The sequence below is a fragment of the Macrobrachium nipponense genome, chromosome 11, assembly GCF_015104395.2.
Source record: "Macrobrachium nipponense isolate FS-2020 chromosome 11, ASM1510439v2, whole genome shotgun sequence".
Classification (NCBI taxonomy): Eukaryota; Metazoa; Arthropoda; class Malacostraca; order Decapoda; family Palaemonidae; genus Macrobrachium; species Macrobrachium nipponense.
The window spans coordinates 31580999-31596287 of record NC_061087.1 but is presented as its reverse complement, the minus strand read 5'-3'; the positions used below and the strand labels follow the sequence as shown (position 1 = coordinate 31596287).

Sequence of the window (15289 nt, the reverse complement as noted above, 5' to 3'; positions counted from 1 at the left end):
GATTACCATACTGATCTCATAGATGTTATCCCCTTATTTTTATGCTAGGGGATACATCATAATGCAATGGTTACGGGTTTTGTGTATATTAAGTCATATACATTCCTAAGATATTTTATTTTATCATTGATCAAATATTTATGTAAATTTATACTAATTGCTATTTCTATTTTTGATACATGTTGTTACACAGATGTATTGTGATAGGTAATCATTGTACCTATTTGTATATATGTAAATTACCTTATATTATTAACATAATTAGATTTAAGGGTAATTTAAAAGCATAATTCTGATTTTGCTTTACTGTGTACTTGTATCTTTTTAGCAATTATATTCATTCTTTTATTTTTGTATCTTTCATTGAGACCTATTTTGTTTTATTATATTTTATTTTACTTTGTTTACAATCTTGTGCTGTTTCTCTGGTACGATTTCGCGCAAGCAGACACGAGCTGAGCCCAGAAAAAGGAGGATTTTGACGTAATGAAAAATCTATTTTCTGGGCGATTGGCTCGTGTCGCCAGCGAAATACCCCCCCTACCCTCCCTTTCGCTCAAGATTGTCTGCTAACTTCAGGATGGCCACTAGAGGCGCAGCAGTCGCAAGCATGGGATGTGTAGTAGTAGTACGAGCTGCTCCCTCTGTGGGACGGCTCCCCTCTTGGAGGGTTTGTAGTGGGAGATTTCTATTGGCATTGGCTCGTGGTAGTGGTCTCACTCGCCTAGTGTTCATACGACACCCTCCTATAGGGTGAGCGAGTCAGTCATACTGACCTTTTTCTTTATTTTATTTATTCTATGGTATGTTGTTAGTACATTTACCCTAGAAATAATAGATTAAAGGATATTTCGCTGGCGACACGAGCCAACTCGCCCAGAAATAGATTTTTCCTTACGTCAAAATCCTTTTTTTTGTACGTATATAGAATGATATGAAGCCAAGTAAAAAGAGTCATTTGGTTACAAATACCCAACAGAAAGGACTTTGAAAATTAAAGGAAACAAATGTTACCTCTGAATGACTTGAAACAAAGTTCACAGCTAAACTTTATCTCAGAAGCAGCTTGGTGAATTCTTCTAACATGACTCATGTATGATGTTCTCAACTTGAAACTGACACCACAAATACAGACATGCCTTGGCGTGTCCTCATGAATTGCACTATGAGCATTTAGTGAACTGAAAACACAAGATTGGCATGAATTACTACTTTTAATTATTCATAGTCTTGTCTAATCTTCAGTAAACAATTAATACACTGTATCACAGTAATTTAAATCATTTTCTCTTGAGATTCAATGAAAAAATACATATAGTACAAGAAAAAACATTTAAAAATAAAAAACTAATTACTATTCATCTACTACAAATCTATATCACTGTAGTATATGATAAGGCATTGTGTGGCAAGAGAGGCTCATGATATAAGTTAAGAAGGAACAAATCAGTGAAAGATTTTTGAGAAGTCTAGCAACTAATTTTAGTCAAGCTATGTAGTATATACTAAATAGAAAAAGGTTGGCTGAATGAAATATTATGGATCTAAAGTAAATATACTTTTAATATGGTAAACTGAATATAAAAAAATTACAAAAACATAATTATCAGGGACAAAAAAATCATAAACCCTAAAACTTAAAAGGCACAGGCAATGTATGTACTATAGAAAACCTAGAATTGGGTTGAATGTTCAGAAATGTTTTTATCATGTACACAAAAGGGATTTTGACGAAGGAAAAATCTATTTCTGGGTGATTGGCTCGTGTCGCCCTATGAAAGTATCCTTAATATCATTCTTTCTAGGTAAAATTAGCCTAAATTACCAGAGAAAAAACAAAATTAAGAAAATGTCAGTAAAACTGTGCTTCGCTTAAAAACTCTTCTCTTAAAAAGAAGTGTCGGTATGATAAAGGGGCGAGTGTGGAACACTACACGAGCCAAACACCAAGTTCGAAACTTCCTGTCAGAATCCCCCCAAGAGAGAGCTGATACCAACGGGCGATGCAGCCTCTACTACTACTACTAGAGGACGCCACGGACAGCAGCGCCCCTAGCGGACATCCTTAAATAAAATAGTTAAATACATCTTGTCCTGCTAGGGGGGGAAAACTAAACTATAAAAAAAGGGGGGGTTTCATAGGGCGACACGAGCCAATCACCCAGAAATAGATTTTTCCTTCGTCAAAATCCCTTTTCTGGGCTCAGCTCGTGTCGGCCTATGAAGAGTACCCAGAAGAAACAGACAAGATGGAAAAAGGAACAATGAAAAACCAATTAAAAATGATGGATATAATAATATTAAAGGTCAATTACAGCATACAAATTAAGCACTTAAACTACTTATTTTAACAGTTAAAAAATAATAAAATGTTAGTAAACTTAAACGTACTTAAATGGTAATTAAAGTTAAATTACAAAGATGCATGTAAAATAAGGAAAAATTGGGATTTACTTAACAAAATACAAAATTTCAAAATATATACACCATGTGTCCTACCCTAGCATAAAAATAAGGGTAGGTACACTAAAATCCATCATCAATACAATTATTTCAAAATATAATACAAACACATTGTGACTGAAGTTCATCATTAACATAAAATGGTGAATATATACAAACATCTTGTGTCCTACCCTAGCATCAAAAATAAGGGTAGGTACACTGAAGTACATTATCAGTACAAATGTGGATGTCCCTAGCAAAAAAATAAGGGACAAACCACTATATGATACAACGGCTAAGGCTATGATGTTGAGTAGCCTGACGATAGGGTGAGGCATGTTGGTTTATGTAGGTAGAAAGGAGACCTGGATCTATACTACAACTACTAAACAGTATCAGGGGAAACTATGTTTCCCGCTGCTACTGCTGAAAACTTTAAAGATTCCAAGGACTTTAAATAATGCCGTTTAAAAGACTGTCGGGATTTCCATCCAGTATACTTTCTAAGATCCTCGAAATTCATATGTTGGAAATAATTAATTGAGGTGGCTACTCCCCTGATATCATGTGCTTTTGGGAATGACTCAGGGTTGGCTTGTTTAATAAAGTAAAGGATTTGTTGCCTAATGCCTTTAACTGATAAAGTACCACCTTTTTCTCTCATGAAGAGAGCACCTGAGGATCTAGAAGAAGTACGAGATAGAAAGGCTCTAAGAGTTGATACTGGGCAGAGAGAAGGATCCTGCGGGAAGTGGGATACCAACCTTCCAAGGGGCCCACCTTGCAAGAGGATCTTCATTTTTGGCTAAAAAGCTACGATCCGGAGCAAGTAGAACTTCTCCTGATGGGAGGAAATTCCACATGACCCGCATCCCTGGGATAGAGCCGACAGTTCTGAAATTCTAGCTCCTGAGGCTAGGCTTAATAAGAATAATGTCTTCCTCAGGAGCATTATGAATGTACAAGATGAGTTGTCAGTATCTGAAGCTAGTTTGAGGACGTCATTTAAGAACCATGAAACTGTAGTAGGCCTCTGGGAAGGTCTAAGTCTAGCACAGGCTTTAGGGATAGATGTGAAATAAGATTCAGTCAAATCTATCTGAAAACCTACTTGAAAGATTTTCTTCAAAGCCGATTTATGAGTGGTAATCGTGCTAGCAGCTAAACCTTTCTCAAATAAGGATCTGAAAAAGGATATAGCCAAATTAACTGTCATGGTTGTAGTGTTCGATTCTCTCAAGAAAGATGCTAATTTTTTAACAGCTGAGTCATATTGTCTAATGGTTGACTCTCTCTTATCTGATTCTAGGAAGAGAATATTCTGTGGATCAATGTCAGCATCTTTATTAGCCGCAAACTTCATGAAGTCCCATAAAGTTAGGGTCTGGAGAGTTCCTGAGAAGCGAACACAGTCCTCATTTGTACTGATTGTGATAGTTGGGATTGGGATCCGTTGAGGTCGGAGACCCAATTCCAAGAGAAGAGGATACCAGTTGCTCTTGGGCCAGTCCGGTGCAATCAGAGCTACTATCCCTTTGAAAGACCCTTAGTTTGTCTAGGACTTTCAAGAGAAGATTCACTGGAGGAAAACATAAATTCTCCTCCACTGATTCCAATCTAACGACAGGGCGTCCGTGGCATAAGCCAGAGGGTCCAGGTTGGGGGCCACATAGCAAGGAAGCTTGTGGTTCGTTTGTGAGGCGAAGAGATCCACTTGGAGACCTGGGACTCTCCGGCTTACCCACTGGAATGACCCGACGTCCAGAGACCACTCCGATTCCAGAGGAACTGACCGGGACAGAGCGTCTGCTATCACATTTCTTACTCCTGCCAGGTGAGTGGCAGACAGATGCCATTTGTGTTTGTTTGCCAATGCAAAGATGGCTATCATGACATGGTCACATGTTTGGATTTGGACCCTCCTCTGTTGATGCAATGAACTACCACTGCACTGTCCAAAACTAGCCTTAGATGAGACTTCTTCGGGGGAAGCAGTCTCTTCAGAGTAAGAAATACTGCCATTGCTTCCAACAGTTTATGTGGAGCTGGCGAAATTGAACTGACCAAATCCCCTGAACCTGTTTGAACTGAGAGTATCACCCCCCACCCGGACAGGGATGCGTCCCGTGTGAAATGGTTAGCACTGGAAGGGGATATGTTGAAGGGGTACTTTCTTGGCTAAGTTCTTACTTTTGACCAAGGCCGTAGTTGGTTGCGAAGGATCTGTGGGATTACTGACAACTTGTCTCGATATTTGGAGTTTGCTCTTGACCGCCAAATTCGATTTATATCTTTCAGCCTTGCTTTCAGAAGTATATCTGTTACCGAAGCAAACTGAAGAGACCCTAGGATTCTCTCCTGGTTTCTTCTTGACGTTTGTTTGCATTTGAGGAATTTGCCTGACAGATTTTGCTATTTCCTTCCGTTTGGCCACTGGAATTGTAGATTGTGGGGTAGACAAATCCCATTGGATTCCTAGCCACTGAAAACGAGATTTCCGGAGTAAGTCTGGATTTCGTTTTGTTTATCTGGAACCCCAGATGTTCCAGAAAGTGAACTACCTTTTTGGTAGCTTCGAGACATTCCTCGACTGTTGGTGCCCAGATCAACCAATCGTCGAGGTATGCCGCTACCATTATTCCCTGAGCTCTCAATTGTTGTACAACCACTTCTGCTATCTTTGTGAATACCCTGGGGGCTACATTCAGACCGAAGGGCATCACTTTGAATGAGAATGTCTGATTCCCTAGCCTGAATCCTAGGAATGGCCGGAAGTGTCTGGCTATAGGGATATGATAGTATGCGTCTGTAAGATCGATGGAGCATGTGACGGCTCCACGCGGCAGTAAGGTCCTTACTTGCGAGAGGGTAAGCAATCTTGAACTTGTCGCAGCGAATGAAAGAGTTTAGCTTTGACAAGTCTAAGATTACCCTTCTTTTTGTTGAGCCTTTCTTTGGCACGCTGAATAAGCGCCCTTGAAAATTTTAGATGTTTGACTCTCGCAATAGCTCCTTTCTGAAGGAGTTCTTCCGCGTAATCTATCAATTCCTTTGACGGTACCTGATGAAATGATTTGATTGGAGGGGGATCCTTGATCCAACTCCAGCCTAATCCTTTGGACACTATGCTCTGTGCCCAATTGCTGAACCCCCACCTGTGGCGGAAAGAGGAACAGCCTCCCTCCTACCTGGGGAGCCTCATTGCTGATGGGCGGGTTGGCCACCACGCCCTCCTCTGAACTGTCTACTCCTCGTGCCCTTCCTGCGCCAGCTGACGAAAAGTAACCTCTCGCCCTACCTCTCGGTTGAGAGTAGCCTTGAGCCTCATAGGCAGGGTTGAAGGCCGGCGAGATAGCGTAGGAAGTAGATGGTTTGAGATTGTTGGGGCACCAGGAGGAAAGGTTGGTTCTGTTTAGATGTGGAAGGTTGTCCCTGTTGGGTAAACTGGGATGCCATGCACAAATTGCTGCTGTTGTTGGAGTCTTTTATAAGGCTGGAACCTCTTACCAGCCTTCTTTGGTTTCTTGCCAGCAGTGGGAACGGATTCCTGTTTCCTCTTTGAGGAAATACCCACCTAGCTCTAAGGCTCTGGTTGAGTCTAGCAGCTTCGTTGGTGGACCTCGTTCACTGCGGACTCTGGAAGAGATCGCTCCCCACATGCTTGCAGCCAAGAGTCTATTAGGCTCATGCCTGATAGTGCACTCTTGTAGGACATGCTTCCGGCAGTTCCTCCTAGCCTGGAAGAAGTCAAAGGCGTCCGTCAGAACCGTCTGAAACTGAGATTTCGCCAGAATCTTGAACAGCGGTTCCGAAGCGTAGGAAAGGGCAGCCATTTCAGTGATGATGAGGGAATTGAGGGACCTGCCAAACCTAGTCCGCGCATCGAACTCTGCCTGGATTAGGGAATCCGGCAGCCTAGGTAAACTTTTCACCGAACTGGTCCATGGCGCAGTCCGGCTTGAGTTTACCCAGCGTGAATGTAGCTGCAGGTTTTCCACAATTCTCCGAAGGAGGGGAAGAGAGGAGAAAGTAGACTCCGCCTCCCTCAACTGTGGAATGGGCTCATCCTTGAGGACTGCCTGAAGAGACTTCTCCACCAATTTCGTGGCGAACGGAAGAGAGACGTCCTCTTCCGTCGCGAAAATAGTGAAGGGACTCTTATAGGCTGAGTCTAGTGTTAGTACACTCCCAATCCTCAAGGCAGTGAACCCATTCCCGCTGGGCGTGATCTCTACTGTAATAAAGAACTGACTCCTTAGAGATTTTGTCTTCTCTCGTGAGAGCCGTTGGCGTCAGCCTAGCATCCCCGATGAAAGGCTGCGACAGACCCGGAGGTAGAACTCGAAGTCCTCAATCCTTCGAGTTCCACACTCCGGGATAGAAATCATTCCGTCCTTGAATGGAGCGTAGGCAGCTACTCTCCATGGGTTCTCCATAGAGAAAGCTGGCAAGGAGTCATAAGGTGGGAGTTGAAGAATCCCCGTGCTAGATGCAGGGGAGACTGGGGGAGGAGCCTGAGCTAGCCAGCTACTCGGTCCTCATTCTCTCTCATTCTATTAGAGAGATCCTGGATCGACTGTCCAGTTTGAGACAGACTGTTTGACAGTTGGGCAAACATCTGCTCGAACCGCGTTCCCAGTGCGGAATTTGGGAGCCTACTAGCACGCCCACCTGTTCCATCACCCCTGCTGAGACAGTAAGGAGGGATCGCAGGTGCTGGTGCTTGCTACCCCTTCCGGCATAGCCGGAGTGGAAGCAGCGGAGGCGGGAGCAGGCAGTGACTCGGGTGGGAGTGCGAGCCTTCTCCTTCGAAGCCTTGCTTCTGGAGCTCTTCGATTGGGAAGAGCCCGGCTTCGTTTCTTTCACCGCATCGGCAATAGGAAAGTCGACGACTTCTTAGCCGAAGAAGAGACGAAGACGACTTTCCTAGAAGTCGACTTAGACAAGGTCTTCGGTTCTCTCTTTCCCTTCTCCTTAGGAGGGTACAGAGAGAGTGGGAGATGCGACTAGGGATCTCAGATCCCGTAAAGCCTTGGAAAGAAGCAGAAGAAGAGGGGACAGGAGAAGATCCAGGAGCGCCCAAGGAAAGACCTTGGGCGCCCGACATACCTACCTCACCAACAAATCCTCCCCACCTACCGCCATGGGCTCTAGGTTAAGGTCCAGGGCAGCGACGTCCGGAACCGACTCCTGTGAGGCTTACGACCCCAAACGATTGCTGGAGTTCTTGCTGAATGGAGGCTATCAGTGGGGCAGCGGACGAGGGTCGACGTAACCCGTCGACTTGCCCGCGGGAAAGATCTGGATGGCCAGCTTCCTATCCAAAATGTAGGGCTGGCCCTTGGCGGCGTTCTTCCCAAAGCCGCCTACCCACGCTTTCAGGGTGGCGAGGGCGACTTCCCTCACGCCGCTAGCCTGAAAGAAAGGTGAGATTAGCTGCCAATTGTGGAGAGAGGTTAACAAACTTACGACTAGAAGTTGTTAGTAAAATCATAAGTAAGTCTATAATGGACTTACCCCATCTCCCAGCTGACCGACTAGGTCGTAGCATATAGCGCAGGCCATCAGGGTGCCAGACGATCAACTCGTTGAACGACGTGGCACAAGGGGCGGGGTGGGCCTGCACTCGTCATGTCCACAGGGGTCGTAAAGCGTCGCATTACAAGCCGGGACCTGGCAGTTGGTAGCCTGTAAGTGAAAAAGTACATGAATACCAAGTAAACACTTACAGTCTAACATATGCTCCGCTGGTGCCGGAGCGATAAAGTTAGATAAAACCAGAGCCCCGCCAAAATACGTGTGGTAACCAGGTTGGAGATAGGCTATGGCTCCGTCGATGGCGGAAGCACAAGAATCAACCAACTAGGAGTGGTGGTAATGGAAACCACGACGGAAAAAGGCGGGGATGGTTGATAAAATAATAATAATAACACACAATTCATTGTAAAAATATCTTAGAATTAGGGTATATATCCTTAAAATAACAGAAATAAAACAACTTCTCTCCACTCGTCTACTAGAAGAGTGCGTAGTAAGTGGTAAGCTCCCTTCCGGTAACGGCGGAGAGATATAGGTAGGATATAGTAGGCAAGCAACCGACCACTCGTAGTGCCCACCCTGCCCGCTAGCGGAGCCAGTAACTTAAAACCAAAGGCGCCCCGGCTGCGACGGAAGGCTCCTTTCGTATCGTAAGGAAGGTGGCTGAGCAAACTGGGAGGGGAGGAGGAGGGTCTCGGTGAAACACGGCGGAGCGAGAAAAGGGGGAGGGGGATGGCCTACTCCTCCCCGCCTCACCAACTACCCGCATGGAGACCCCCGGTACCTCATAGTGGTCGCCCTATACCCCCCTCCGCTGGGAGGACCCCTGGTCACCTCCGAAAGTGTGAGAGAAGGCGATGAGGTTGTCATAACAACCAAGGGGTCCCCCAGCTCCTCCCTATATCAGAGAGGGAGGGAAGGGGCAGGGTAAGGTGCAAAGGAACACGTGACCGCAAGTGGCCTAGGCCGCGAGCAACACAACCGTGGGTAGGCCACGTGAACCAAGCTGTACCAATACATGGAACAAGCACCTAGGCTAGCCTAACACCCTAACTAAATAAATAAATATACATCGAAAGGTGGAAGTGACACTGTTAGTAAAAAGAGAAAGAAGCCCAGGAGCGGAGGCGGACAGTTCCGAAAAACAGGAGCCTACTCGGAGCCAGCGATAGCCGATGTAGAGCAAGAGCCGGGATGCTGGCCGGAAATAATAATAATAGCCCTAAATACCAAGCTAGGAGAATGGTAGGAGGGCTGAACTAGCTAAACTCGATGTAAAACAATGAATGTGGTAACGTAAGCCCATAAGTATAAGAAGTCCCAGTATGGAGGACCGGGAATTCTTACGAGGCGGCATGGCCGCCACGAGACAACCGGGGAACCGTATATGACCTATGAAGAGGAAAATACTGGTACCCGGAAGATAAAACTATGGTAAAATGTTACTTATGAGTTACTTAACTTAGCCGTGGCCATAGCAGAGCGTTCCATTGCAGAAATTACGAGTAAAATCCAAAAAGGGGCACAAGCACAAGAAATGGCGACTTGTCGCAAGCGCTAAAATTTAAGGATGTCCGCTAGGGGCGCTGCTGTCCGTGGCGTCCTCTAGTAGTAGTAGTAGAGGCTGCATCGCCCGTTGGTATCAGCTCTCTCTTGGGGGGATTCTGACAGGAAGTTCTAATTGGTGTTTGGCTCGTGGTAGTGTTCCACACTCGCCCTTTATCATACCGACACTTCTTTTTAAGAGTGAGCGAGTCAGTTTTACTGACATTTTCTTAATTTTGTTTTTCTCTGGTAATTTTAGGCTAATTTTTTACCTAGAAAGATGATATTAGGATACTTTCATAGGCCGACACGAGCTGAGCCCAGAAAAAGGATTTTGACGTAAGGAAAAATCTATTTCTGGGCGATTGGCTCGTGTCGCCAGCGAAAATATCCTTTAATCTATTATTTCTAGGGTAAATGTACTAACACATACCAGAGAATAAATAAAATAAAGAAAAAGGTGGTCAGTATGACTGACTCGCTCACCCTCTAGGAGGGTGTCGGTATGAACACTAGGCGAGTGAGACCACTACCACGAGCCAAATGCCAATAGAAATCTCCCACTACAAAACCCTCCAAGAGGGGAGCCGTCCCACAGAGGGAGCAGCTCGTACTACTACTACACCATCCCATGCTTGCGACTGCTGCCGCCTCTAGTGGCCATCCTGAAGTTAGCAGACAATCTTGAGCGAAGGGATGGGTAGGGGGGGTATTTCGCTGGCGACACGAGCCAATCGCCCGCAGAAATAGATTTTTCCTTACGTCAAAATCCTTTTTCTGGGCTCAGCTCGTGTCGCTTGCGCGAAATCGTACCAGAGAAAACAGCACAAGATTGTAAACAAAGTAAATAAAATATAATAAAACAAAAAATAGGTCTCAAATAAAAGATACAAAATAAAAGAATGAATATAATTGCTAAAAAGATACAAGTACACAGTTAAAACAAAATCAGAATTATGCTTAAATTACCCTTAAATATAATTATGTTAATAATATAAGGTAATTTACATATATACAAATAGGTACAATGATTACCTATAACAATAAATCTGTGTAACAACATGTATCAAAAATAGAAATAGCAATTAGTATAAATTTACATAAATATTTGATCAATGATAAAATAAAATATTTTAGGAATGTATATGACTTAATATACAAAACCCGTAACCATTGCATTATGATGCATCCCCTAGCATAAAAATAAGGGGATAACATCTATGAGATCAGTATGGTAATCAGTATGTGAGTGTCCCTAACCAGACAAAAGGGCACTATACAATCATAAAGCAGCTAAGACACAAGGTAAATGTTAATGAACAAGGCAGGAATAGACGAACTGTTGGGTGAGGCAGGTAGAAAGGAGGACTGAATCTTCTACTATAATCTAGCTAGAGTCAGGGGAAACTATGTTACCCGCTGCTACTGCTGGGAATTTCAGAGCTTCCAAGGACTTAAGGTAGTGACGTTTGAACACTGTCGGCGATTTCCATCCGGTATACTTCTTTAAATCAGCAAAATTCATATGTTGGAAGTAATTAAATTGAGGTGGCTACTGCCCTGACATCATGTGCTTTTGGAAAGGAGTCAGGATTGGCTTGTTTGATAAAGTACAGGATTTGTTGCCTGATGCCTTTAGTGGATAAAGTACCACCTTTTTCCCTCCTAAAGAGGGGACCCCGATGAGGAAGAGGAGGTCCTGGTATAGAAAGGCTCGTAAGGTTGAAACCGGACAAAGGAAAACATCTTGTGGAAGGGGTAGTACCTTCCAAGGTTCCCACCTCATCAAAGGATCTTCATTCTTTGCTAAAAAAGCTACGTTCCGGAGAAAGTAGCACTTCCCCGTGGGAAGGAATTGAATATGATCCGGATCTCTGGATAAAGCCGACAGTTTCTGAAATTCTTGCTCCTGAAGCTAGGCCTTATAAAAACAGAGTTTTTGCTTAGGAGCATCATAAACGAGCATGTGTCATTATCGGTTTCGGAAGCCAGTTTTAGAACATCGTTTAAGAACCATGAAACTGACGTAGGCCTGACAGAGGGCCTAAGTCTAGCACATGCTTTAGGAATAGACGAGAAATAGGTATCTGTCAAGTCTATGTTAAATCCAAATTGAAATATCTTTTTCAATGCTCGACTTGTTTGTCGTAATCGTGCTAGCTGCTAAACCCCTTTTCAAATAAAGATCTGAAAAGGATATAGCAGAATTAACTGTCATGATTCTGATATCTGACTCTCTCAGGAAGATTGCTAACTTTTTGACGGCAGCATCATACTGCCTCAAAGTTGAATCCCTTTTATCGGATTACCAGGAAAAGAATATTCTGAGGGGTCAATATTCGCATCTCTTTTTGCCGCAAACTTCATGAAATCCATAATTTTAAAGTTAGGGTTTTGAGAATCCCTGAGGAAGCGAACACAGTCTTCGTGTGACTGACTGGGAGAGCTTGGGACTGGGGATCCGAAGGGGACGAAGACCCAGTTCCAGGATCAGGGGGTACCAATTGCTCTTCGGCCAGTCTGGGGCTACTAGAGCCACTTGACCCCTGAATGTCCTGAGTTTGTCTAAGACCTTCATAAGGAGATTCACTGGAGGGAAGACGTAAATCTTCTCCCAGTTGTTCCAGTCCAGAGAGCGTCCGTGGCTAAGCCAGAGGGTCCAGGTTGGGGGCTACATAACACGGTAGTTTGTGGTTCGCTTGTGATGCGAAGAGATCCACCTGTAGCCCTGACTCTTTGAAGGATCCATTGGAACGAACTCTCGTCTAGAGACCATTCCGACTCTAGGGGTACTGATCGGGATAGGGCGTCTGCTATGACGTTTCTTACTCCAGCTATGTGGGTGGAGGAAAGATGCCAACTGAATTTGTCTGCCAGGGAGAAGATGGCTATCATGACGTGATTTAGATGACGTGACTTGGAGCCTCCTCTGTTTATGCAATGTACTACCACTGCGCTGTCCAAGACTAGCTTTATGTTGGGAGTACCTTGGTGGGCGTAATCTTTTCAGAGTCAAGAAGACTGCCATTGCTCCAGTACGTTTATATGGAACTGACGGAACTGGGGTGACCAAATTCCTTGCACCTTTTTGACCTGGGAGTACCCTCCCCAGCCGCTTAAGGACGCGTCTGTGTGGATGGTAAATCCCTGGTGGAGGGAACTGAAGAGGGACTGACACTGACAGATTCTTGACTTTTGCCCACGGCCGAAGCCGGTTCTTTAGAATCAGAGGTACTGAGGATAGCTTGTCCCTGGACCTGACATTTGCTCGAGAGCGCCAGATCCTGGTTAGATCTTTCAGTTTGGCTTTCATTAAGATGTTTGTTACTGAAGCAAACTGGAGAGAGCCGAGGATTCTTTCCTGAGCTCTCCTCGATGCTAGTTTGTGACTTAGAAATTGCTTGACTGACTTCGCTATTTCTTTCCTTTTGGTGGATGGAATCGACAGAGTGTGTGAGGATAGATTCCATTGAATGCCTAGCCACTGAAAGTTTGACTCTGGGGTGAGTCTGGACTTGGATCTGTTATCTTGAATCCTAGATATTCTAGGAATTGGATCACTTTCAGTGTGGCCTTGTTGCATTCTCGACTGATGGGGCCCAGATCAACCAATCGTCGAGATACGCTACTACCATAATCCCTTGAGCTCTGAGCTGTTGCACTACTACTTCCGCTAGCTTCGTGAACACCCTGGGTGCCACGTTGAGCCCGAACGGGACTACCTTGAAGGAGAACGTCTGGTCTCCTATCTTGAATCCCAGATACGGACGGAAGTGTCTTGCAATAGGGATATGATAGTAGGCGTCTGTAAGATCGATAGAGGTGGTGACGGCCCCACGGGGAAGTAAGGTCCGCACCTGTGAGATCGTGAGCATCTTGAACTTGTCGCAGCGGATGGCTAAGTTTAAGCGGGACAAGTCTAAGATTACCCTTCTTTTGTTTGAGCCTTTCTTTGGGACGTTGAACAAGCGACCTTGAAATTTTAATCTCTTGACTTTGACTATAGCTCCTTTCTGAAGGAGGTCCTCTGCGTACTCTGTCAATTCCTTGGAAGGAAGTTGACGGAAAGGTCTGGCTGGAGGTGGGTTCGTCAACAGCTCCAACCCAGCCCTTTTGACACTATGCTCTGAGCCCACTGGCTGAAGTTCCACCGGTGGCGAAAGTGAAACAGCCTCCCTCCTACCTGAAGTTCCTCATTGGTTCTGGTAACCCCCTCGACCTCCTCTGAAGTGCTTTCCCCTATTGAAGGGGTGCCTCCCGATCCTCTCCCACGAAAGGTACCGCTTACCTCTGCCTCCCTTGTTCGAGCGGTCATACTTCTGAGAAGCTTGACTCTCGAAGGCTGGATTGAAAGCTGGAGAGATGGCGTATGAGGTGGAGGGTTGAGGCTGAGGGGATATCACATAAATATGGCTGTGATTGGCCTTTAGACGTGGAGGGCTGAGCTGTCTGCACTAACGGCACTGTAGGAACTTGTTGAGGGAAGCGCGGGCTGCTTCTTTTGGTAAGGTTGGAAACGTCTAGGCTTCCTTTGTCCCTTACCTTTTGGTGTCAAGTCTTGCCTTCTCCTAGCGTAAGACCCCAACGGTCCTTAAGGCTTTGGTTTCAACCTCGTAGCCTCTGCTTGTACTTCCTTTACCATAGCCTCTGGGAAGAGATCTGCGCCCCAGATTTTTAGAAGAAAGTAACCTATTCGGTTCATGCCGAATGGTTGCCTCAAGCAATACATGCTTCCTGCAATTTGTTCTAGCAGTGGCAAACTCGAACATGTCTGACTGCACCGTTTGAGTCAGGGCTTTGGTCATAAGCTTAAAAATTGGTTCTGAAACCATAAGCCATGTTGCTACCTCAGACATAGCCATCAGGTTGATTGACCTGGCTAGTCGTGTTTTCGAGTCAAACTCCGCTTGAATAAGACTATCCGGGAGCCTGGGCAGCTTTTCACCAAACTGCTCCATAGCACAGTCAGGTTTGAGTTTGCCAGCTGTGAAAGTGCTAGGCAAGTCCTCCATAATTCTCCAATTGACGGGAGCAACGGAGAAGTGGGGTCTGCTTCTTTCAGCTGAGGCATGGGTTCCCCTTTCTGAGCTGCTGAGATGGTCGACCTCGCTATCTTGGTAAGGAAAGGGAGCGGGGTACCTTCGTCCATCGTGAAAATGGTAAAGGGACTTTTGAATGGTTGGATCTTGGTATTCGAACAGTCCATGTCGTCTAGACATCTAAGCCATTCTCGTTGGGCCTGGTCCCGAGAATAGAGGACTGTCTCCTTTGGTACCCTGTCATCTCTAACCATAGCCGAAGGCGTGAGCCTAGCGTAGCCTATGAAGGGAGGCTGTAGGCCTTCCGGGTAGAACTCGAAGTCCTCTATTCTTCGAGTTCCAAACTCCGGTATGGAGATGAGACCCATCTTGGAAGGGAGCATATGACGCTACTCTCCAAGGATTGTTCATGGAGAAAGCGGGCAGCGAGTCATACGGGGGAAGCTGAGATCCACTAGTGTTAGAGGTTGAGGGAGAGGCAAGGGGGGCTTCTCTTAGACCGGCTATAATAGTATCCTGAGAAGTTATCCTATCCGACAGGCGAGATATCATATGTTCCATACTCGTCTTAAGGGAGCCTACCAAAGTCGCCCACCCTGTTGCAACAGGCCAGCATTGGTGTCCAGAGCCGGAGCTGCTGCGGAGGTGGAGGGGAGACTCTGAATAGGCACCAAATGGTAGTGGAACTGGTGATACTGCCGGGGTACGGGATTTCTCCTTAG

At 45.3% G+C, this 15289-nt stretch overlaps 1 protein-coding gene across 1 annotated transcript in view; it reads right to left on the bottom strand.

Moving 5' to 3' along the window:
• LOC135208442 (zinc finger protein 607-like) overlaps positions 1-15289 on the bottom strand; it is a 143860-nt gene that overhangs the window by 80702 nt on the left and 47869 nt on the right. The window contains exon 3 of the mRNA XM_064240632.1: positions 1015-1181. Within this exon, the coding sequence (XP_064096702.1) occupies positions 1015-1181 (167 nt within the window). The remainder of the gene's footprint in view (positions 1-1014; positions 1182-15289) is intronic.